The sequence below is a fragment of the Hyperolius riggenbachi genome, chromosome 5, assembly GCF_040937935.1.
Source record: "Hyperolius riggenbachi isolate aHypRig1 chromosome 5, aHypRig1.pri, whole genome shotgun sequence".
Taxonomy (NCBI): Eukaryota; Metazoa; Chordata; class Amphibia; order Anura; family Hyperoliidae; genus Hyperolius; species Hyperolius riggenbachi.
In genome coordinates, this window is record NC_090650.1 from 372,738,285 (window position 1) to 372,764,121 (window position 25,837).

The 25,837-nt window shown below is 38.5% G+C and overlaps 1 protein-coding gene across 5 annotated transcripts in view; it reads left to right on the forward strand.

Moving 5' to 3' along the window:
• RALYL (RALY RNA binding protein like) overlaps window positions 1-25,837 on the forward strand; it is an 835,206-nt gene that overhangs the window by 363,293 nt on the left and 446,076 nt on the right. For all 5 annotated transcript variants that reach the window (XM_068237573.1, XM_068237569.1, XM_068237570.1 and 2 more), the window contains one exon: window positions 5,247-5,525. In XM_068237573.1, coding sequence (XP_068093674.1) covers window positions 5,270-5,525 — 256 coding nt within the window. In that variant the 5' untranslated portion in view covers window positions 5,247-5,269. The remainder of the gene's footprint in view (window positions 1-5,246; window positions 5,526-25,837) is intronic.

Below are 25,837 nucleotides of genomic sequence, written 5' to 3' on the forward strand. Positions count from 1 at the left end.
ATTATGAGGGCATGGATGAGGAGTTTGGTGGTGGCAGAGGTCAGGAAAGGGTGAATCTTACAGATGTTACGAAGGTGGAAGTTGCAGGACTTTGTGAGGTTTTGGATGTGGGAAGTGAAGGAGAGTGCGGAGTCCACGGCGACATTTTAAAATATATCACAGGTAGCAACATCGTTACTGCTGGCAATCTGCATTACTGCTGAATGCTTGTATGTTGTGTGTTCTGACTTCAGCAGAAACAATACCTAGTCTCCCAGAGTGCACTGGGAGGAAAAGGCTGCATAACTAAAAAGCATAGGCTAATCATCAATGGGAAGGCCGGGTTACATACCAATGTCCAGCAATATATACTTATAAGAAGTCTTTCTGATGCTGAAACCAGGAAAATGTGTGTATCTTGAATAATTTACTGCATTCTGCTGTATGTCACTATGGTGCCCATTTAAGATTTTATTTTTAACAGATTATATGAAAAACAGGAAAGAAGGTAACTCATGGAATACGTTTTCTGAATCAGCCCCTCAGTTTAGCAGTGATGTATGTATCAGTTACATAATATTCTGCCCTTAAAGGAATACTATCGATTCACATATTTTTTTCAATTGACACAGAAATTGTTTGGGAAGTGCTGCTAAGTACTGGTGTATACATTTTAGTAGCAACCTATTTGTTTACTGTTAGCAAAATACTTTCAAACTTTACTGACGCCAAAACTGATGGCTGACTGAGCCATGAGGAGAGGGGAAATTCCCCTCACACTTGATCAGTTAACTCTATGTGTAGCTCTGTGTGTGACAGAGAGAGAGAGAGAGAGCTCCCAACAGCTGCAGCTCTTGTGTCCTGTGTTTCTGACTGAAGTGTCTGAGGAGAGCAGAGGAAATGTAACTAATTGGCAAAGCTTTTCATACTGTTTTTGCTTTCAGAGTTTGATTGATATGTTTGATATTTGCTTTCTGTAGTCTGATATGCAACTCTGGCTGTTCATTGAAACAGACACCTCTTCTGCAATTGATTTGTCCCAATATAGCTAAATCCTACTCTCAATAAATTACAGCTTTTGCCTCTGATATTTAACATGAAAAGTAGGAAAATGTTTACACAGCTACTTAGACATTATTTGTACATTGTCATTTTAGAACACTTGGGTATCGATAGTATTCCTTTAATTGGTTTGTCACCACATGACTTAATCAAGTAACACAAATTTACTATTCACACACACACAAAATAATAAAAAAAACAACCAAACCTAAGAATGCATATAATAAATTCCGGATGTTTCTGCAGGCACCGTATCTAAAAGATGGTATGTGCAATGTGTTTGTGACTCATTCTGAGGAATGTGGGGCACAATGAGTGGTTTACAGGAACTGACACGTCGCATGATGCACTCAAATCTGGGACGTGGCTCCAGCTATACAAAATCGTCCTTTTTAATTCTGTTAGGAATCCCTGTTATTCTGGTTGAACTGGCAATTTTTCCTCCCTTTCTGCTCTTTGTTCTGCCATATGGGGATAGAAGAAAATGTTAGCTTGTGATAGCAATGCATTGATTGCAGCAAAGAACTACATAACCTTTTCTGCTGTCTCAACAACAGTCAATGGTATCTAACTAGATAGAAATGATAATGTGCTCTGGCTGCCATTTACTGGACAAAAGGATAAAAGACTTGTATTGTGGCTGTTTGTTCCCTACTTGGCCTTGATTGTCAATTCACATGATTATAAAAATATAAGGCTTTTGTGTCTGGCAGATGGAAAAATACCACGTGGGTGGGCACTTAAAAAAAAAATCAATATGATGCCATCCTGGTCTTTATTCTCCAGCTCTAGTAAGGCTCTTTGTTGCTATTTTATTTTACCATTTGGTACTGTATGATAAAGAGAATATTTTGTACTGTCATAGCACCAATAGACTTACTCCTAATGGGATTGTAAAATGAAGATGGCATGGTTTAATAAACAAGGGAGAAATAATATATGATAAGAGTACTAGTGCAAGACGGGACAAATTAAAATTAGACAAGTAACAAGCATAATCTATGTTAAAGTGGGACTACACCCAAAATAATTTTTTTTGCCCTAAAATTTGAGTGATCACAAATTTGACTCCGCCCACTTACAAATGGACTCATGATCACGATCACGAGTAGAAAGGAATTGCCGACTTGAGTGTGGTTTTGTGTCGAATAACCGCATGTAATCACGAATCAAGAGTAGGTATTCATGATTAAAAACCCCCTGACTTTAACGGTTAATAGCAAAGACCCCTTACATGCTGGAAACAACAAATTTGCAGAGCAGAAGAGTGGGAACAAGTGGAAAAAAATGTTTTCAAAAAGACCTTAAAATTTTCGTGATTAAAAACCCGCCAAAAAACGCTGATTTAGCGGTTATTACCAAAGCCCCCTTACATGCTAGAAACAGCAAATTTGCCCAATAAGTTGAGAAGAACAATGGCAACAAGAGGAAAAAAATGTTTTCAAAAAGACCTTATAGTTTTTGAGAAAATTGTTTTTAAAGTTTCAAAGAAAAAAGTATACATGCAAATGCAGTAAATACATTAACTGTCATTTACTGTTCTTCTTAACATATCTGGCAAAATTGGTGTTTCTAGCATGTAAGGGGGCTTTGTTATAAACTGTTAAAGTCGGCAGGTTTTTAATCACAAATACCGACTAGTGATCACGAGTAACTCGTGATTACGAGTCGGCTAACAAGTGCAATCATGAGTGCATTTGTGATCGGCATTCATAATCGAGAGCTGATTACTAATGCCGATTATGACCTCGTAATCAGAAAAAAAACTACTTACTCGTGATCACAAGGTCATGACGAGCACCTATAAAATGCAGTAAAAAAAATTCATATTAAACACTATAAGACTACTCTAATGTTATTTCAATGCTTATTTACAGCTCGGTCAAGCTAACTGGTATCATTTCTAGCTTCAGGATTTATTATACCAGACTGACTCCTAATTAAGTAGTTAGTGAGCGATGCTGAAATCGCTTGTAAAGCGCACAAGTGTGAATGGGCCCTTAGTGAAATACTTTTTATATGATTGTGCATGCAGATGATTGCAATGAAATGTTTTACAAAAAATCTGGAAAGCAAATGCAGGTGTACCGTCTGCGATACTAACCGTACATCAGTCCTCACTGCAGTCTCCTGTGACTAAGGTAGGAGTTTGAGAACCTCGAGGTTTCATACCAATGCAAGGAACGTCACTAGCTCAGACTAGCTTATACAGTTATGCAAGTGAATATCTGGTTAACTGCATGCATGTGTTGTTTCCACATTTGCATGAATATTAAATGTCCTTCCTTGCCCTTTATAAAATGCTGAAAGCTCTCTGTAAAATGAGGACACAAGGCTGCTGTCAGACACAGTAAACAGATAACATATTATTACTGTTATTTTAACCTATGAATTATTCTGGTGCTCACTGTTTTTGAGTGTGTCACCAGGTAACACCAAATTAAAGCTGATCATGCCGCAGCTCATTATCATCTCCATCCAGCAGATTGGGAGAGGAATATCTAGAGACATGGTCTAATTGTAATGCAATGTGTAGGCGTTGATTGCATTAATACAGGGACTGTTGATGATGAACATGTAATGGAAGGCCAGTTCACAGCATGTCATTCGTCTTTACAGAAAGATGAAAGTGCAAAAAACAAGCAGTGGAGAAGCTAGAGAGCTATGAGTCCCAGTGTAAGTTTTACATTAGCCCCTCTCAAGCACTCTAGATGTAACAACTGTTATGGAGCACCAAAACCTGACAAAGAATTTGGTAGTTATTGACAGTCTAAATGACTACATACAGTGTGCTTTTGGGGGGCATGCATGGGAAGTTGATGACCTAAATATAAGCTGAGATTCTTTCCTGTCAGATAATCGCTTCTGACTGCAGAGGATAGATTAAAAAGGTCAATAGTTCATGTATTTGAGCTCTCTAAGACACAGACACACTGTGTCATTGAGCAGCAGAGACAAAGCAATACTGTAAATCTTTTTTTTTTAAGTTTTCAAAGTGGGCCTAAACTCTTGCACAAGACAGAAGGAAAACATAACAGAAATGCACCCTGTGTGTTTTTAGCGAGTTCAGCCTGTCTAACTCCTCCTCATTTGTGTCTGATCAGAAGTTGTGATGTGATCCCCCAAGTCACCTGACTGCCATGGTAGAGATGGCAGATAAGTTCATTTGAAAACCCAGGCTGTTAACAATATGTCTGCTTGCAGGAATCAGGAAGTAGAAATAGTGAAGATTTATTTTAGGATGTGTTCCAGCTGTAACAAAAAAATGTGTTTTTTTCTGTAAAGGTTATTATGCTGTTGTGTATCTTTTACAGCAGAAAGGAAGTTCAGGTCCGCTTTAAAGGGAACCTTAACTGAACGTGGGTAAAGATTTTCACTTACCTGGGGCTATTACCAGCCCCCTGCAACAGTCCTGTGCCCTCGAAGCCGCTCTGGAATCCTCCGGTCCCCCGCTGTCACTTAGTTTCATTTTTGACGACTCACCAGTCAGCCGGCTGCCATGCGTATTATTGGACGCATTCCCTACTGCAATTAATTTACAAAAATACGTGTTTCCGCATTCCGCACGCGTAGATATGCGGCAACGCGTATCTTTGTACGCGTTGCGGTCCGCAACAACGCTAATTGCAGTAGGGAATGCGTCCAATAATACGCATGGCGGCCGGCCGACTGGTGAGTCGTCAAAAACGAAAGTAAGTGACAGCGAGGGACTGGAGGATTCCAGAGCGGCTCCGAGGGCACAAGACTGCTGCAGGGGGCTAGTAATAGCCCCAGGTAATTGAAACTCTTTACCCCCCGTTCAGTTAAGGTTCCCTTTAAGCGTAGCATAAAACTGTGGGATATCTAAAAAAAAATTAAAAAAAAAAAATTCGGAATAGGAGGATAAATACAATTATGTATCTCATCAGTTTATTTTCACATAAGGCTCACATTAAGTGTTGGGCTACTCGGTTGCCCTGGCTTCAGGTATCCAAATACAAAAAAAAAACCATTTAAATGCTGGTTTTACCTTATCCTTGTTCCCTGTACATAAATCCGTAAATGCCGTATGGTAAATAACCCTTTAAATATCTTCTATTTCGTTTTTTGTGAAAATAAAACTGTACTTTGCCATTTAATTACTGCAGTGATGTAAAACTCTGTAAAATCCGTTTGTGAAAATTACTCATGACACTAAATGTGTTTTTTTTTTATTATTACTGTAGGTGACAGCAAGTGACACATAATAATGACCGGAAAAACACAGACCAGCAACGTCACCAATAAGAACGATCCCAGGTCAATCAATTCCAGAGTCTTTATTGGCAACCTGAACACTGGTATTGTGAAAAAGAGTGACATTGAAGCAATATTTGCCAAATATGGGAAGATAGTTGGATGTTCGGTACATAAAGGATATGCGTTTGTACAGTACGTCAGTGAAAGACACGCAAGAGCAGCAGTTGCTGGAGAAAATACCCGGATCATAGGAGGCCAGCCTCTAGGTTAGTCCATTGTGATATGACTATATTGTCTTATTTCTGTCTTTTTTTTTTACTTATGATTAATTATGTTGGTGATCAATGCAGTGTTTTCTTGCATTGCCTAAAGTCTTCATTAATAGAAAATACCACCTAAAAACTGATGCCAACATTCCCATTTTTTTTTTATTCCAGTTAGTTTCAGGAGCTTGAACTACTGGTGAACATTGGAGAACATGGGTGTTCATTTAGAAATGATTTGGATTTATTAAATCATTTTTTCTAACTGGATTAGTTAGAGTTTGCGGGTTTCTTTTACTTATCAATGAATGCATTTTCTACAGAAAATGATTAAACAAATATAGAATAGAATTTGTATTTCCAGTGATCTCCAGTGTTCTGCAGTTCAAAGGAACATTCATATTTAGGTCTAGTGAGTATTTTGCAGCTTTGGTTAACTGCTGTTGGTGTTGGTGGAGGTTTCAGTGGAGGTTTTGACTTTTTTTTAGATCTTTTCAAGTCAGATTTTGCTCTACTTTGTTTCTCATTTTGATTACTAAAAGTAAAAACCGTAGCGTAAGAATGAGACCATTTATTGACTACCTCAACAGATTGGAAATGCAAGTGTTTAGTTTCTTTATCATTCCTATTTAACATTGTGATTTTTTTAGGCAATTAAGTTAAAAGCGCCAATGCATGGTATCATCCTTAAATATATTACCTTTTAATTTCTTTTTGTCCTTCAAAAGCTGTTTTGATGTAACCTTGGGGATTATTAGCTGTATACATTGTTCATGTTGTAGATAGCATTTGCACCTTGCATAGCACTCCTGATGAAGCCTTTAAGGTGAAACACGTCAAGTCACAGGTGATTGTGTCACTGTATATATGTATAAGCACCTCTTTAGATACTAATTGCATCCTCCGTCTGGTCTGTATGTTTTATGAGTGTAAACTTGCTGTAGGCGATAATTATCTAATTTTATGGACACCGAGTGTTTTTCTACTCGATAGCCATGGTAGCTTTGTCCTACCTCGGTATCTAGCCTGTCCACTCCTCTACAGTGTATGGTGTTATTAAGGTACCTGGGGATAGTTACACCCCACTCCATGTATTCCTACAGGAGTGGTGGGAAATAAACAAAGACCCTCTCAAGGTTTCCTTTATACACCCATGCTGCCACATGAACTGTCTTCTAATAAAGTAATATACTTTTTTTTGTACCATTTAAAGGGCATTGTCCTGTAGGATCTTGTGTATTGTGCTTCAAAAGCTGTCAGCTATGAAACATTTTCAAGCTATCTGTTTAATTAGCCAGGACCATTTTTGGATGTCTTAATGCCCTAGGTGAAGAGCTTACTTTTACATTGTATCAATTTCTATTCTACTAGAACACTGCACAGAAGAAATGTTACGATAATACATGATGCTGAGCATTGTGCAAGTGTGTAGAACATTGAGACAATCAACAAAAGTCCAAAACAGATATGAACTGATTTAGCATATCAATATCTCCTACATCACCATTGGCATTCTAGACATATCATCAGTTTTATGTTAATAAAGGGCAATTTAAGGGTTAAGAAATGACTGGACTGGCTAAGTGTTGAAAAATATGCTTTCAGTCCCAAAGGACTGTATTAGCTCTGCGCTTGATCCAAAAGAAACGTATAACCAGATAAAATCACAAATATAAATGTAAAATATTCAATCCTACAATCCTGCAATTTCGCAGCTACACCAAGCTGCCCAAATGCAAATAAAATGAATCAGTCCAGTTTGGTGCTCTCAACACCTTCCCAATTCATAAGCCAATTCATATAAAAAGTCCCAATCAATGCGATTTTATGCTTCGCTGAGGTCAAAAACATAGGCGAGCTATTCCTTGTTGTAAAGTCCATACAATAAAAACTTTATCAGCGCTGCGTATATATATATATATATATATATATATATATATATATATATATATATATATATATATATATATATATATAGTGTGTCACTCCCACCACCAACACCTAATGGAGAGCGGCTCACCAATTTTGTTGGACCACACATCACAATGGTCAGATGCGCCTGTGGGGCATTCAAGGCTCCCCTCGCCTAAACAACCTTTTCCACCCTTGCAGCAGTCACCATTAAGCGATATGGATCCAGTACGTGCACTTTAATGTTTCAGATTTTGTAGACAATGCAGCGCTTAGAGTTTTGCCACGGGCTCTCCCCTGTCTGGCCTCCCGGTCTGGCCAGCAAGTATCATCAATCCCTCCATGTGGAGACCCTCCGGCTGCCTGCTCTGCTCTGTGTGTTCGTAGCTCCGCCCTATCGATTTCATCACAAGCATGACTCATCAGGGGCTTTGAGCTACGGCGGCGTTTCCCTGCTATTAGCTACTATGGGGCAATTTGATTGGCTAAAATTTGCCTGGCTCCCCTGCTCACAACAAAACTTTAATCATTAGCATGCGCTCCAGACGGGGGAGAGCCCGTGGCAAAACTCTAAGCGCTGCATTGTCTACAAAATCTGAAACGTTAAAGTGCAAGTACTGGATCCATATCTCTTAATGGTGACTGCTGCAAGGGTGGAACAGGTCGTTTAGGCGAGGGGAGCCTTGAATGCCCCACAGGCGCATCTGACCATTGTGATTTGTGGTCAAACAAAATTGGTGAGCCGCTCTCCATTAGGTGTTGGTGGTGGGAGTGACACACTATATATATATATACGCAACGCTGGTCAAGTTTTTATTATATGGCTAAGTGTTGAGTCACATCCAAAAAATTCTTGCTACTGAGTTGCACCACAGTTCCATCCCTTCCTACATGTAACCAAAAGCTATGTATAATACTTCCATATATATTAGTATGCCCGGAATGGTTGTTTGGCACCTTCTGCTGTAGAAAGTGCCTTAGCCAGCTTATTTGACTATGCCTAAAATTTACCCTTTGGACAATCTTTTACTTCTTCCCTGGAGACTGGACTTATCGCTTCAAATGTCTCCAAAACAATGTAGAGAGTAGAGTGTATGGATTTGGAGACTCCTTGCTTATTGTTAATTCAGGAAGGAAAGGCAGGAAAAGTCTACTTAGTAGCACTCAAACTCATTAGAAATGTTCAGTACTGGTGAAGACAAGAAGAACACAAGGACACGGGGAGCCCGCTCTGGTGTAATAATGCCAATCAATTGGCAAGGTGATAAGGTGTGAGAATATGCACTCACAAGTGTAGGTTGCTCTATGAGGCAACTACTCTTCTGGAAATGTGAGGAAGTACTGAACCCACTCGGCCTTTGTGAAAAATGGTGTTGGTCGCTGCTCCATAAAAAAAATATCACCCACATTCCAATTGTGGGATGAATACCTGCTATTGCAGGTTAGTAGTGATAGGGAACACAAAAAAAGCACAACTACGGAGGCGCCCAAAATGATGATATTGCAGCTCTAAATATAAGATAGACACAAAATGGATCTTACCCTAGACAAGGAGGCTCACAAAGGTATTTGTGTAAAAGGTTCACATTTTTATAGGAAATAGCGTTTCACTGCGTAGGTCGCTTTCTCGGGTCAAGTTACATGCCTATTAAATGCAGCAAAAGGATGGGCACCTTACAAATGTAGTGCTCAGTGCAATCTTGTTTTAAGAAAAGTTACATTTTCAAAAGTTACAGATTACAGACAAGAGGAAATATATTGAAAATGTATTCTAGTAACTAATAGAACTTGGGAAAGTAATTTAACTTAATGCATCACACAGTTCTTAAACTGAGAATAAAGTGAACATTTTTGCTATTTTACTGTAAGAGTGCATTGAATCTCTGTTGGCTTTGTGCAGTAGTATTGATGATGTTTGTATGGGTTTTTATATCAGCAGCTGTGGGTTTTTCATATAAGATACATAAGACCATCAAACGTGACTACAGTTAAGATGCTATTGAGATAGAAAAAAAAACTGTGACCTTCATCGATCGAGAGGCTTGCATTGTACAGTCATCAACAATGTACAACTCTTGCTTTTTCTCTAGGTTGTAAATGGTTACATCTGTTCTGGATACATCTTGTATTTCATTAATTCCTTATTTATTTTTGCTCAAGTATCAGAGGATAATACAGTGGTGAAGGGATCAGTGTGTTCTGTTGTGGTCAACTGCATATACAATTTAGTTTAATAATAGCCATTTGATATACTTTGTTCAAATAACGACATACTGTAAAGAATAATAAAGAACAGCTATACGATACCTCAATACAGAATTCTGTGCCTGAACATAACAGGATGCTAAATAAAGTCGGTACTACTGCTCAAAGGAAATGTTTGAAAATGGTAGAAAAGCTCCATGTTTCTTTAGGGAAGTGTGTGGCTATCCTTTCTGTGTGTTTTCTTTTTGAAGTGGCAGATGTTTCCTCATCTTTTGAGTTGTTATTTCAGGGAGACATTCTACTGTTAGGTTAAGCTTAATGGACAAAAAAATACTCAGTGTTTCTCTTTCCGACTCGGATGCAGGGAAATGTTGCATATTCTGATTGGCTTGCAGTGATCACAGGGCCAGGAGCCAATAAAAGCTAATGTTAGTTACATAAAATAACATTTGAAAGCATTCCCACACATTACTTGTGCATTACATTTTTTATTTTGCCAGTAGAGAGCAATAGTAGCTTGCTTATCTCTGGTCATCAGCATCAGCAAATGTAATAATTGCTGGCAAGAATCACTCTGCATGTGTCCCTACTCTGCCACCCTCCTTTTCTGCTTAAGTGACTGGTGCCAGGGTGATGTGTCTATTTAGCAGAAATGGATGAATGAATGGGGTAGAGCAATGACACAGGCAGAAAGTGTCTCAAGGCCAGAAATGAATACATTTGCCGATGAGAAAAGCAAGCTTCTACTGCTCTCTGCAGTGAAAATAAATGTTTTTACACACAGGGAATACCTGGGAATGCTTTCAAATATTATTTTATGTAATTAAGAGTAGTTACTGGAATTTTAGTTTTGGGAGTATAATCCCACGTGGTCCTTAATGAGTTAAGCATATGTATACACATGAATATTTTTCTGTATACAGCGGCGCTGGTTCATGTACCTTTTTTGTTTCAACAGTACATCATGGAGCTCATTTCATAACCCCCAAGTCCCAACATTGGCTGTCAACTCTGAATGTATATTTCTTTGTAAATTTGCTTATTATTGAAGAGTGGTATCTATTTTGTCTTTGTGTTCTGATGTTATGTGTGCAGACTGTTTAAGAACCTTTAATGGTCTTTTTTTTAGGGATGCATCAATAAACAGTATTTTACTTTAGCATATTTTTACTCTTGGTTTGTTAACAGGCCAGATGTTAACTTCATTAGTAATTTTCTGCATATATTTATTTATGTATTTTTACAGTATTTAAGCCTATGTATACACATGAATAGATTTTTGTATACAGCACTAGCTCATGTACATTTTTTTGTTTTAATGGTACATGTAGCTCAATTCATAACTCCCATGTAAACAGCCCAAAACAAAATCAATCCAGTATGTAACTAAAGAAAATCAGTACTCCCTAGATGCAGACATAAAATGGACATAGCAGAAAGTGAAAAAATACCTTTAATTCTTATGTTATTATAAAATGAAAATTCACTACAAGAAGTATATAGACTAGTATAAAATGCTGATACATTTCTGATAAGTAGCTTCACTGCAGTACCAAATCACTTGAGTTAGCTGGCTCATAATTATAAATTGCTCACAGCAGAAATATTGTCGATACACAAGACAAACTCACTCTGTGATCCAGTGGATAAAAAAACGCCAAAGACACTGCAGGATCACAATGTACAAGTATCAAAAAACAGAACAGACTGTACGGAATACATAACTTGTTTTTCTATTTCCACTGATAGCAACTACTAAAAATATGACCATGGTATAGCAAGTCTACTCAAGGCCGCTGATAAATGTGTTAGACAAGGTTAGAGCTCCATTTCAAAATCAACAAAACAAAAACAACAGAGGAGTATGCCTCCTCTGCCTGGCTTCATCTTCCTGGAAAGTTTAAATCACAACTAAAAATCCAATTTTTTTTATCACATAACTTTTACCCCTATAACACTTGATTTGAGACAAGTCTATGCACTTTTAGTCCTATGAAAGAAGAACACGTTTTACACATTGTTGTTGTTGTAAGTTATTTGTGGGTTCCTGCATCATTGATCTAGACTTCATCACACCCCGTAACTTGGGACACCATAGCTGAATCAGGCTGCAGAATATACAGTAAATATTGGTTATGGGTCATCAATTAAGATTGAGTGCCAAGGTCAGGAGGGCTAGTTTTATTGGATATCTCAGACAAAATAAACAAAAGGGAAGAAATGGAGGGAAAAAAATAAGAGCCATAGTGTAGTATATTGATAATAATAAGGGGTATTTCAATAATAAGGGGTATTTAGTTGGGAGAACAACCCTGACCCTTCTTGGGTAAAAAAAAAAGTCACTGATGGGATGGACCAAAAATTACCCTCCACTCAGGATGGATTACAACACTGTGCAAAAGTGAAGTATTTAAAAACAGTTTAAAAAGAGGAGGCAATGGTGGACTAACCTCTTCCAAGAAGATTCAGAAAGGCAAAACAAAGAAATTTTATTGATCCAAAAATACAACTATCATAACGCATTTCTCAGAACTAGACCCACCTGGTCAGGGAAGTACAAGAAAGCGAAATTTCATTTGAGCTTGTAGAAGTGCCCAGCACCTAAGTTGGATGCATCCAGGGCTGGTTCTCTCATGAAGCAAGGTGAAACATTTGCATCAGATGGCAAAGATTTCAGGGGCAGCATTCTTGTACTGTGTAACTTTCTGAGGACAAATGTAGTGGCTGAGGGTGAGCAGTGTGTTTGTAACAGACTCACAGCCAGCCATGGTGCTATTGTGTTGAGCTGCAGCATGTCATGTGAGAACATTAAATGAAGCAGAGTAAGATGTTGGGTGGGGGGGGGGGGGGCGCATCTTCACAGGTTTGCTTCAGGCAGCAAAACGTCTAGAACCGGCCCTCGATGGATCCTGCTGTTAAAACAGGTACCCCATCTGCAGTAGATGTCGATATCCATTTGTTACATCCTATTATTCCATTTGGAAAAAAAATTCAAATCTTCAAAACTCTCAGCACAACTTTAGTAAAATCTTGTGTCTGATGTGATAAATACTCAAACCAGACACACCATACACACACACACACACACACACACACACACACACACACACACACACACAGAAACACACAGAAACACACACACACACACACGCACACACACCATACACACACACCATACACACACACACACACACACACACACACGCACGCACGCACGCACACACACACACACAGAAACACTCACACACACACACCATACACACACAGAAATGCTCACACACACACACACAGAAACAATCATTTTACAGTTCCACAAATCCTTAAATTCAAGCTGCCTTTTGTTATGATCCTATTCTGAAAAGTACCATCTTATCTCACATTTTCACAAATGTGAGCATGAGGTGTAAGAAGTAATTGTGCAAAGATCAAAACCCTAAGGTTTCTAGATCTGAAAAGAGGAGTTGTGGGTCTTTATACAGAGTGGGGAACAATAAAGTGGTGTGAAAGTCAGCATTTCTACTTTGCTCTAAAAGATTCCTCACAGCTTGAAAGCTACTATCCCAGAATTTTTTTAAGCAGAACATCACTGAACTGGTTAAACAAAGCAGTTTGTCCTGCTAGTCGTCAGCTTCAAATCTGCATCCAAACTGGAGATAACAGTATCTTTGTTTGCCTTTCAATGTTGATACATGTGTGTAAACACAGTGTAACAAGTGAAAAGGAGCTCTCTGTGAAGCTCTCTGTGCTTCAAGCACACAAACAGCTCAGAACAGCTAATTAGAAGATGTTAATATATAATAAAAAGCTGTTTGAATAAAATGCAATGGCAGCTTTCAGGGCAAGATAAACTACACTTTGGAAACTTGTAATTTGTATACAGACAATATTACTTATGCACATAAGCAAGTATGATAACTGTATGAGTAATAAAAAGTAGCAAACACATTTTTATTGAATGTTATGTCGGAGTTTAAGACCACTTTAATATCAGTCAAAGCTGGTAGATATTTATTGATAGTGCACTTTAATTATTCAGTTTTGCTTAGTTTTGATTTTCACAAATATAAATATCTCCCTGTTTATTTATTGAGAACCTGTTGGCTTCCTGCTTGGATATTATGGTATTTATTTTTGTGTTAAGGGTTACTGTGTTTGATAGTTCAAACAAGGTCATTTTTAATATATGTCCAATAATGCGCTTTCACTTAAAAATGAAACGCAGGCAGTAATTTCTGTCAATATTCTGCAACGCATATTTTCCATTTAAGTCTATGTTAAAAGTAAACATAGAAAATTTGTAATTAAAATGCTCTGTGTTACGGGCCAACTACAATGTAAGCCTCCACCCCCGGAATTTTTTGTACTCCAAAAATAATTGATGGAATCAGCCTACATTTTGAAAAAAGGTGTTAACTGTTTATGGAGTGTTTCCTCCCAGTAGCAGCACCAAACCCTAGGGTTCTCTAGCTCATCTCTCTTTTCCCGGACTCTACACTGGATTCTGCTGTGTCAGTCATCTCTTTAGTGTTCTTGGGTCAGTCAGAGAAGGTGAATGAACATCTTTTTTCACAGAGAGATCATACTAACACAATCCAATGAGATCTTAAAAAATAAACATATCCTGCCTTATTCATAAGCAATGGCTATGGTGTGACAGCCTGGCATAAAGTGTGTGTACTGCAGCTTTAGACCAGCTGCACGATCCAATTAAACAGTTCCTGTGATATTAAGCACATTGGCGTAGTGGATAGCACTTTTGATTTGCAGCACTGGGTCCCTAGTTGAAATCCTATCCAGGGCACTATCTGCATGGGGTTTGTATGTTCTCCCTGTGTCTGCATGGCTTTCCTCCAGGCACTCTGGTTTCCTCTCACATGTCAAAAACATACAGTTAGGTTAAATAAATGCAAACACACATATAAAAAATACATCTCTTTAAGAGTAAAATAAGCTATGTATTACTGCCCTCCTATATTTCTGTCACTTACAGCAGCTAGTAAATATCTGACAAAGCTGTCAGGTTTTGGACAAGTCCATCTCCTCATGGGGATTCTAAACATTTTGTTTATTCTTTACAAAAGCACTCCGTTAAAAAGGATCCATCCAAAGATGCTGGCCATCATCCATTCCATGTGCACATTATTTTGGCAGTTGAACTAAGCAGCTGCTATTACAGAAGTTTTTTTTTGAAAATAAAGAAAACCTTAAAATCCCCCATGAGGAGTTGGATTAGCCCAAAACCTGTCAGATACTAACTAGCTACTTTTAGTGACTGCAACATAGGAGAAAAAAATATAGCTCATAACTATACTCTAGAAGAAATGTACTTTTTATATTAATGTTTTTGCATGCATTTTAAAATGTTACATTTTTTTGTGATTGTGCCACTTTATTTGTCCTCCCTCTAAAATTGGTCCTAGACTATAATGGCATATGCTTATGGTAGGGATTAGATTGTGAGCCCATCTGAGGGACAGTTAAAGGGAACATGAAGCCAGAAATATATGGGGGCTGCCATTTTTGTTTTGTTTAAAGGGGAACTTCAGCCTAAACAAACATACTGTCATTAAGTTACATTAGTTATGTTTATTAAAATAGATAGGTAATATAATCTCTTACCCACCCTGTTTTAAAAGAACAGGCAAATGTTTGTGATTTCATGGGGGTAGCCATCTTTTTCATGGGGGCAGCCATCTTTTTGGTTAAAAGACGGTGACAGGAAGCATGAGACACAGTTCCAACTGTCCTGTGTCCTGATCACCCCTCCCAGCTGCGTGAACTAGGCTTCAAGTCTCAAATTCAAAATAAAAAATAAAAAACAGTAGATTGAGAACAACATCAGAAATCAGAAATCCCATCATGTTTTGCACAGCATCAGGGGAAAAATGCCCGAGCAGTTTTCTTTTGGGCAGCTAGAAATGAGGCTTGGGTAAAAAAAACATCAAGCTTTTTCAGTGTTGCTGAGTAGATTTTTAGTCTGGAGGTTCACTTTAAAACAATCCCAGTTGCTTGGCAGGTGTGCTTATCTATTTGGCTGCAGCAGTGTCTGAATTACACCAAAACAAGCATGTGGATAATCTTGTCAGATTTGACAGGATTGGCAAAAACACCTGATATGCTACATGATTTTTCAGGGTCTATGTCTAAAGGTATAAGAGGCAGAGGAACAGCAGTATAGTCAGGCAACTGGTATTGCTTAAAAAAAATTATGGCAACCTGCCAAATATGCCTCTTGCTTCAGGTTTCCTTTAAGTGACAAGACTCTGTACAGTGCTGCGGAAGATGTTAGTGCTATATAAATATTAAAAAATAATATTAATGATAAAGTTAAACCTATTCCATTGCAGCCTAGCTTACCTCAGGGAAAGGGACACTAACACCAAACCAAGCAAAAAGGTGTTCCGACTGTTATACCACCTTAAAGTGAACCTGAAGTGAAAATAAACTTATGAGTTAATGAATTGTATGTGTAGTATAGATGATACTTGATCAATAGAACATTAGTAGTATAGAACAGAGTCTCATTTTTTTTAGTTTTTTTTTTGTTTTGTTTTATAACCCAATTTTTAAGATTTTATCAGACTGTCACAATGGCAGTTTAGAATCCACACTTTGTTAAAGGGAACCTTAACTGAGAGAAATATGGATGTTTCCTTTTAAACAATACCAGTTGCCTGGCTGGCATTCATGCTGATCTCTTTGGCTGCAGTAGTGTCTGAATCACACACCTGAAACAAGCATGCAGCTAATACAGTCTGACTTCAGTCAGAGCACCTGATCTGCATGCTTGTTCAAGGGCTGTGGCTAAAAGTATTCGAGACATAGAATCAGCAGGAGGGTCAGGCAACTAGTATTATTTGAAAAGGAAACATCCATATTCTTCTCAGTTTAGGTTCCCTTTAAGCTAAAAAAAGATACAGAAGCATTACATTTCCCTGCAGTAAAACTTTATGATACCCTCTTTCCCCGACAGATATCAATCTCCTATTTAGTTTTCAGGAAACTAGACTGAATTAGACAAGCTGTTACAGAAGTTTGGACTGAAGCTTATTTATTTATTTTTTTACTCTTGCACAAATGGAAGATGGATAATTTCTTATTAGGGCTGGTACTATATGTGTATACGTTTCTCATCATGTCATACAGTATGTCACTTCATGTACGCGGTACGCCTTAATGCTTCCAATCACATAAATAGGACAGTATTGCTTTCCATATGTAAAGTATGAAATTCAGTATCGTATTACTATTTATGTTATTGTTAATGTTAGGAATAATTCTCATTATGTCAAAAAGCTTGGATGCACAAATTCCTGATATGAGAGTGCCTACTGCTTTGCCCAAACTGCAGTAGGTCACATGAAATTAAATCTAGATTCACCACTGAGGTGTTATCTTTGTCTAAAATGTTATTTACTTCATATTACCTGTGTCCGATAAATCTTAAGCATATTAAGTTGTACAGAGTTCTGTGAAAACTTGTGGAGAAAGTTCAGAACATGTTTCAGTTTAGCTGAATCTGTGCTACATTTTATTGAGAGCATTAAGATGAACTGTAGTTAAAATGACATAATAAATAAAATTGCTTATTTTTTTACATTGTTTCATTTTAAATTATTCAGTCATTGTTTTCCAATTGTAAACTCTTTCTTCTGCCCGATTTACATTCGAATAACATCTTAAAGTGGACTCAAACCAAAAATTTTTTTTATTCAAAAAATGGAGTTGCACTACACATACAAAGATAAATAAACACTTCTTCAAGCCTATGAGCATTTCAGTGCATGCTTTTCACCCTTCTCTTTTCACAACTAGAGTTATCCAGGTGGCATCCGTTTCTTCTGAGCTTAGTAGGAGGTTTTAGATCATGGGTGTGTTTGTCATCAGCTACCCTCACTCACAGGGGCATAATCTATGTAAAATCTCACACAAGCTGAGATCCCCCCTGTGACATCATCAGTAGCAGCCTGTGTTTTGTTTTTGTTTTTCATCTCCTCCACCAGTTTGCCGGATCCTGTCCCGGCAATATGGAAGGAAGGGAGGGGTTCTTCCAATAAATGTAAAATATTTTATATTTGTCATCATGCAGCTGAAAAAGTCTGCTATTTATTATTATAGGTTAGAAAATAGATTTTATTTCTGAAATCTTGTATTTTTAATTTGGGTCCACTTAAGTGCTGGCAATGTGCATCGCTGGGAAATGGTTGGGTGTTGTGTGTTCTGAGCTAGATAGAAAAGACAACTGAGCCCATATGCAATTAACTTTTCTTACTGCGTTTTCTCCTAGAAGATACATTTTCAACGTCTTTTTAAACTAGATTTTCAGCATTTTGTAATCAAAAAAGTACCAAAAAGTAGGCGGAAAAAGAACTATCAAAATGATTGAGAATTTTTACTTGCTTGGGAGGCTTCCAGCCTTCATTTTGTTTTTAAAATCCAGTGCCAGCTGCCTTGTTGCCACACTGGTTGTTTGGCTTCAGTAATGTCTGAGTCACACAACAGCACCAAAAAATCAGTAGCGTCAGAGTTCAACTGGCCAAACACATTTCTACCAAATGGTTGTTTTTTTATGTTTATTTGATAAAAAACAATACAATAACTGATTGACAATATAGAAGATTTTTCATTCAACTACTGAATCTCAAGTAGAAATAGTTCAATAAAAGCCTGATCAGGCACGGTAGAAAATTCTGTTCGATCAGTCTATAAATTAAACAATATATGGCGGAATATGTTGGCGCTTTATAAATCAATAATAATAATGGCCATACATCATTTGATTTTGTTCTGATGTTCAAGAAACAATCATTTTTTAATGTTTAGAATTTTTCACCATGCTCAATCAGAATTTTTGTTTTTGAGATTTCCACAAAATAAAATTGAAAAGGAAAAGTTTATTTAGATTTTCCTATACACTCAATCAATCAAGTTATGAAATAAACACATAAATCAAATAATTTGGTTGGTGATTTTGAGATTTTGACACAAAGATATAGTGGGAATACACCCTTAGGCCTTATTCACATTGCCAGAGCGATTTTGTGAGCGTTTTGCATTTTTCCTATACCTTCCATTAAGGCAAATCACCTCAACAATGGCGCAAGCACCGCTTTTTAAAGTGGATCGCAAACGAACCGCTCTGATATGATCTCTCTCATAGAGAATCATTGCACATGCGCACAGGCACTTTCAGGGCGATTTTGAAAATTGCACGCACTTAAAATTTTACAAAAATGCCTATAATGTGAACAAGGCCTTAGGGAATTGACATTGATAACCTAAGAGCGTGAAAAGGCATCCGTCCACTTATTCACTTTACAATACATGCTGAAGTCTGTACAAAGTTAGTTAATCATGTAACTAGTCTAGGAAAACATAGTATATGCATTTTATGTTTGTACTTCTATATATTATATCTACTAATTGATATTTAGATCACCTTCTATCCAGTAATGTTACTCCCTGCTATGACAGGTGAATCAGATGGATCTCACACTGAGCGGTTTTGATGCAGAATGTATTTATGGCTGGTGCATCAAACAAAGCTACATCGAAACTTCTCCAGGGCTGAAGCAGCAGGTATCAAGAATATACAGAAGTTGTTTGATAGTGGCCCTGTTTATTCCTATGCTAAAGGAGTTTCATCAAACACTTTTCTTGCACCATAGCATTGTGCAGAAGACTTTGTTGATTAGTCTATTTTGGTGCTTGGGAGGAGCTAGGTGCTGTGGAAAAATCTCTAAGGGCCTGTTTCCACTACACGTGGATTCTGGATGCAGAAAACTGACTCCAATGAATGCCTATGGGAAATCTGCATGAGAAAAATTGTCTTCAGTGAAAACAGGCCAATAGGCATTCATTGAAGACAGTTTTTCTGCATCCACAATAATAGTAGTCCCGGATTTATATCACAGGAGCCTATAGGAACAGATGTCCTGGCACCCTAGACTTCACCCTCCACAAACCTACAAATCCCCACTGAACTGCAATGCAAGTGTGCTGGCTGGTCCAGCTGTCACTTCTCCCTCACTTCCATTGCCTGTCATAGGTAGCTACAGGATTAAGGAGCCAGAACTATCCTCAGTATTAAGTAGCTAGAGGTGCCCCTGACTGAAGGGAGATCTCATCAGTGGAATGCAGAGAGCAGGGTGAGTAACCTCTCATTTACGTTCTGCTCAGGACTCTGCATAGGGAGGGAGGGAGGCAGTTGGGGAGGTGAGTGAGCCACCTTTCCATCATCAGGTGCCTGTAGGCATGTGCCTGCAGTGCCTTATGGTAAATCCGGCCCTGTGTGTATCCACTGCTTTGCTGCCTCTTGAGGGACAATAACCAAATAAGGCAACCAACACTTCACTGTTTGATCTATGTATTTTTCTATACATTTTTCTGTTTGTGTCCACCATAGCTTGGCTTGAGGGCAGTTCCATGACAAGTATGTGAGGTTTGGAGAGTTATCACCACATCCAGCACTGATTTTATACTGCATAAATTGTAGGTGGCTAATGTTTGAAAGTCATACCCTATTAATAATTTGATTTCATGTTTGCATTCTAATCTCACCCCATATTTTCTTCCCCCCTTTTATACATTGTTCATGGGTATCGCTTACGTGCATCTCATCCAGATGGTTGTAAAGCCAAGACAATGGTCTTTCTAATAACTTTTTCTCTTTCCATAGTATTTCATATTTTGTTAACTCCGTCCTAATAGGGTCTGTTCTTTTTTATCGTTTTGAGAGATAACTCTTTATTTGCATCCAGCCAAACCTTGTAGTTGTCTCAGCCCTTACTTTTTCTCCTACAAAATCAAGGTTGGATTACTATTAATATTATATAGTTTTTAAAAATGTATAGGCACTTGGGGAGGGGAGTGAGGAGCCTTTTTATCATCCTGTGCCTGTAGGCTCATGCCTACAGTGCCTTATAGGAAATCCATCCCTGAGTAATAGTTTTGATATGTTGTGTTGTGAAGGCTGTTTGGGGGGGGGGGGGCTAGGACATTGTTTCACAAACCTGTTCTCGTGTCCCCCCCAACGGTGCATGTTTTGCAGGCAATCTCACCTATGCACAGGTGGGGTAATTAGTGTCTCAGCTAGGTGGATTCCATGTAGCTGAAACACTAATTACCCCACCTGTACAAGGGTGCGGTTGCCTGCAAAACATGCACCGTTGGGGAGTCACAAGAACAGGTTTGAGAAACACTGTGCTAGGACATGAATGGGGCAACAGTTTTTCAAGAAGGAAAGGGCCCATTTTGCGCTGGGGGCACTGCTAGGCAAAAGCATTAGTACAGATAATGGGCCCACAAAAAAACTTTGCTGCCTCCAACCCTACCCCCTCCCAAAAATTCATGGTCCTTCCCTCCATAGCAACCAACAAGCCTAAGGACCTATCTGTTGGGGTCTCCTAAGTGTAACCATTATAGCCCGCACCTCCTAACAATTGTGGTCAGAACGAGCCCTGATCTGGAGGATGGACTCCTGTATCAAAGGAAGTTAAAGAGGGTAGATAGTTGGGACCCTCCAATTGCAATTGCAGGGGCTTCTCCCTCTTGTTTTAGGCTTCTGCTGCTAGGACTTGGAAGGGGAAAAGTATTTTATGTTGGACAGGTTATGTTTTTAAGGAGATTGATGAGTCTGGGAGGGATACTAGTATTTTATGCCATGGAGATGATGGCTGGGGAATGTGAGGAACTAATTATTGACTTTGTCTTCAATATGATGCACTGCAAATGATGACAACTCCGGTGAAAAAACCAGTGTCACTGAGCTGTCACAAGACAAATCCAAATGTATGATCTGATATGTCCTTTGAATGCATCTTCCCGAATGCAGGGGCGTATGCCAAGCAGTGCTGGAGTCTATTATTGCCTAGGAAAATATAATTAGTCCTGAGTCTTGACTGTGCAAGGACAAAGCCCAGCGTTATTGCAATAGACTTTTTGGTAGATGATAGTGTATCTTCATTATATGTGATTCAGGTGGTTTGGAATGAAGCTGAATATTAAAATAAAATAAATTGGATATTTTATAGAAGTTGGCACAAGCTATACAATTTCACGTGTTAAGGGTCAGTTGTTAATGAAATAGTTTTAGACTGCATTGAAAAAGGCTTGTATTAAAGCTATTCTAAGCTTTACATTTATAAGGAAATATGCTGAATACATTTCAGAGTTCTGTTAAGCACATCCGCAGTTAGGCATATAGGTATGACAATGTTATGTATCAATTAATATGATTTTTGATCAACCCAGGTTACAAAGTCATAAAGAGGTTTTCTTCTTTACAGCATCTTTGCATTAATCTCTTGCATATTGAAGAAGTAAAGGTTCTAAAAGTGTACATTAATTATTCAGACTTTTGAATGGGTACACTTCACCCCACAGGCTATTTTACCCTTACTGCCAAGAGCCATTTTTATCTTTCAGTGCTCCTCTCTTTCACCTGGCCATAACTTTATCACTGCTTATCACACCAAAATGATCTACTGTATTTTTTTGGACTATAAGACTCACCTTTTCTCCCTCAAAAGTGGGGAAAAAGTCACTGCATCTTATAGTCCAAATGCAGGGAGTTCCTGACTTGTGAACACCTACCAATACGAACCTCCAACCCACCCCAATGTCGGGGTCTCCCTTTACATGCAGAGGAGGACACAGGGGGACACAAAGGGGCATAGAGGAGAACAGAGGTGGACATATGGGGACACAGGAGGGCACAGGGTACAAGGGAGCATCAGGTACAAAGGGGGCGTAATCCACAAGATGCCCCTTCACCATGGATGCACCAGGTTTAGTATATATTTTCTTTCCCCTGACTTTTGTCCTCTAAACCTAAGTGCATCTTATGGTCAGGAGCGTCTTATAGTCCGAAAAATACGGTATGTCTTCTATATTTTTTTATTTTAGCCTCAAATTAGGTGTTTTATGGGTGATACTTGTTTTTAGTAATTACTTTATTTTCTATTCATTTTATAGGGAAAAACAAGTAAAAGAGAAATGAAAAAATACACTGTGTCTACTATTTCATCCCCTATGATTTTAAAATAAGCAATGCTACTATAGATAAAAGCCACACATTTTAGTTGCTCATTTGTACTGGCTATTCCAACATGTAAACAATGTTTGGTGAGAGATAAAGGTGTATTTTTTCTGTTGTGTTTTGTACCCTACCAATAATTAGTCCTTATTTGCTAAAATAACAGTAATATATCCTAATGACATACATATTAAAAAATCAGAGTCCCTAAGGAAACTATGTATGTATTATGTATGTATTTACAAGTGCTTGTTTTGTAACTATCTAGAGATGAGAAACCAGAGCTAAACCAACCTAGATTATCCCATTTAATAAATTAGCAGAAGATTTCAGTAATTGTTCTTGGATTGGTTGTAATAATACCCAATGCAGCTATGTGACTGGGTTGACCAGGGATTTGTTTTTCAATCTGCAGGCTAACATGGTAAGAGATTTGTTAGCGTTGTAGTAGTAGTATTGACTTCTCCAATGCAAGTGCTTCTCAACCTAGTCATTTAGAAGAAGGTCTAATTCAATTTTGACTTTATCTCTACTAGCCTTTTTGGCTAGGGTAAGTTTTACATTGAGATTCAACCTTCTCTAAGTTAATTTTATGAAGCCTTTTGCATTTGAATGAGGAGGACATTCCAATGAGATGGCCCCTCATAGTAGCTTTATGCACCTCCCAAAGAACATAGGGTAAGCTTACTGAACCTGAATTTTCTGTAAAGAAATTAATAAATTGCTGTCTAATTAGAGCCAGGTATTCTTTATGTGAAAGTAATTTAGCCTCCAGGTCCATAGCTGTTCCTCTAAGTAGAATATAAGTCAAAAGCCAGTGGTGAGAGGTCTGACCAAGAAGCAGGTAGGATTTTGGTATCTCTGACAATTAGGGTTCAGAGACTGAGGGGCAAAGACTCAATCATCAAAGCTGCTGTGAGCTCCTGAGTGGAAAGTATAATGTTCAGTGGGAAGGCCTCTTGCACACTGTACACGATTCCGATTCAGATTCCGCTTTTTAATCAGTTTTTCCATCCGATTCAGATTCCGATTTGCAGGGAGCAAACTGCAAATTGGAATCGGATGTAAAAACTGATTAAAAAGCGGAATCTGATTTGGAATCACTTGCAGTGTGCAAGAGGCCTAATATTGGACAGATCACTGGTCAGATCAAAGCTCTCATGAACTTAAATTACTCAACTGGTTCACATGGATGCCTCACTTGTCAGGCTTTCAGTGACACCTTTACCACAACAGTAAAAGCAAGCATAAGAGCACACTCTACTTCCTAGCTGTCACCCCACATGAAGATAGCAGAAAGCAGGACAGCTGGGGGTCATCAAGCAGTCTAAATGGGTTAGAAATGTTAAAGAGGAACTGTAACCAAGGATTGCACTTTATCTCAATCAGTAACTGATACCCCTTTTCCCCTGAGAAATCTTTACCTTGTCTCTAATAGATCATCAGGGGGGTCTGTATGGTGGATATTGTGGTGAAACCCCTCCCACAGTGTGATGTCAGCACCTAGGTGCTGACATCACACTGTGGAAGCCTTATTGCATTGTGTAAAATAACGGCTGTTTCCAGCTGCCTAGCAACCAGTATTTCCCACTGTCCATGTGCATATCTGTCCATAAAAAATCTGTCCATTAAAAAAAAAATGTTTGTGGGTGTGGTTATAGATATTGGCAGTTGGTGCTGTCTCTTTTTTTTCATTTCTGCAAGTAGTTGTAACGATCTGCTAGTGTGTGAGCACTAGCAGACAGACAATATCAGACGTTCCCTCAACGGGAATTGTCTTACAGACAGTGTCAGTAGAAGGCAGCACTAACACTGAGTACAGATAATAAGAATGGTCAGGCAATTAGGGTCGGTAACAGATCTGACAGATACGGTACAAAATCGACAGGCAAATACAAGGTTAGTGAACAGGCAGAGGTCGGCAACAATCAGATATGCAAAGGTACAAAATCGGCAGGCAAGAGCTAAGTGAGTGTTGAGGCAACAGATCAGATTGGCAAAGGTACAGAATAGTTAGGCAAAGAGTAGTCAGAGAATTAGGCAGAAGTCAAACACAGTATAACAATCAGTAATAATAATATTAATAATAATAGTAGGCTAGCTGGTATGGAATCCCCGGGGTCCAGCCGGTTCAAGCCACACAAGGAACTAAGGTCTGAAGCCTTCACTGCAAAGTGTTAGCTAGAGCACAGACAGTGAGCAAGTGTCAGAACAGAGCTTAAATAGCCCGGGTAAGCAGGAGAACACACCGTCAAGCTGCTTGGCCAATCAGGAACCAGAGGTGGAGTCCTGCGTGTCAGCTGATAGCTGATCAGCTGACCCGCTTCCTTAGAGCATAAGAGGGGCGGCGCTGCCAGCACATGTGTCCGCCCTCATTTTAGGTCAGAGTATCATGCAACCAGATCCCTGCAGGCACACTGCTGACATCATCCCTGCCACTGCGGCTGGCCGCATCAGAAGCCCCAGATGCGCTACCAGCGGAGGAAACAGCAATTGACCTGGTAAGCGCAGGATTACTGACAGTAGTAAAAATGATTATGTATAGGCTGATTGTGGATCAAACAACATGAACAAATTGCATTGCAAATATCAGTCATTTCTTGATCTCTCTTCAATTGTTTGACTTCTCACTTTGCAATGTATTGATTTGTTTTTTTCCCCTTTCCGCTACAGTTCCTCGTTAAGTTTTCAAGCTGATTAAAACTGAGTCAATCTAAGTGCCATTTACTGATATAGGAAGGTGGGAATTTGGGGATGTTCTGTTCACCAAAGGGATTTTTTTTCAATGTGTCATTGCCACAGCTTCAAAGATATGAATTAAATGTTTAATTTAAAAAAAAGCATTGACAATTATTTGTTTCTGTTTTTAATACAAATGAAGATTCTTTCTGCACATCGCCAATTGTCAATGGTTTGCAGAAGTATAGAAAACAGCATTAGATCTGAAATGATACCACCAGCCATATATACCATGACCTCCCCTTCTTATCTAGTTATTATTCATACTGAAATTCACTTTTATTTTCAGTTATTTGCAGGAAGCTTAATGGGAATGAAATCGTATATATTAAACCGTTAAAATGTCATATACATGGTTTCAACACCTTCATGGTAGATTTGAAGCTCTGCTATGAATAGCCATTTAATTCCATTCAATGTGGGC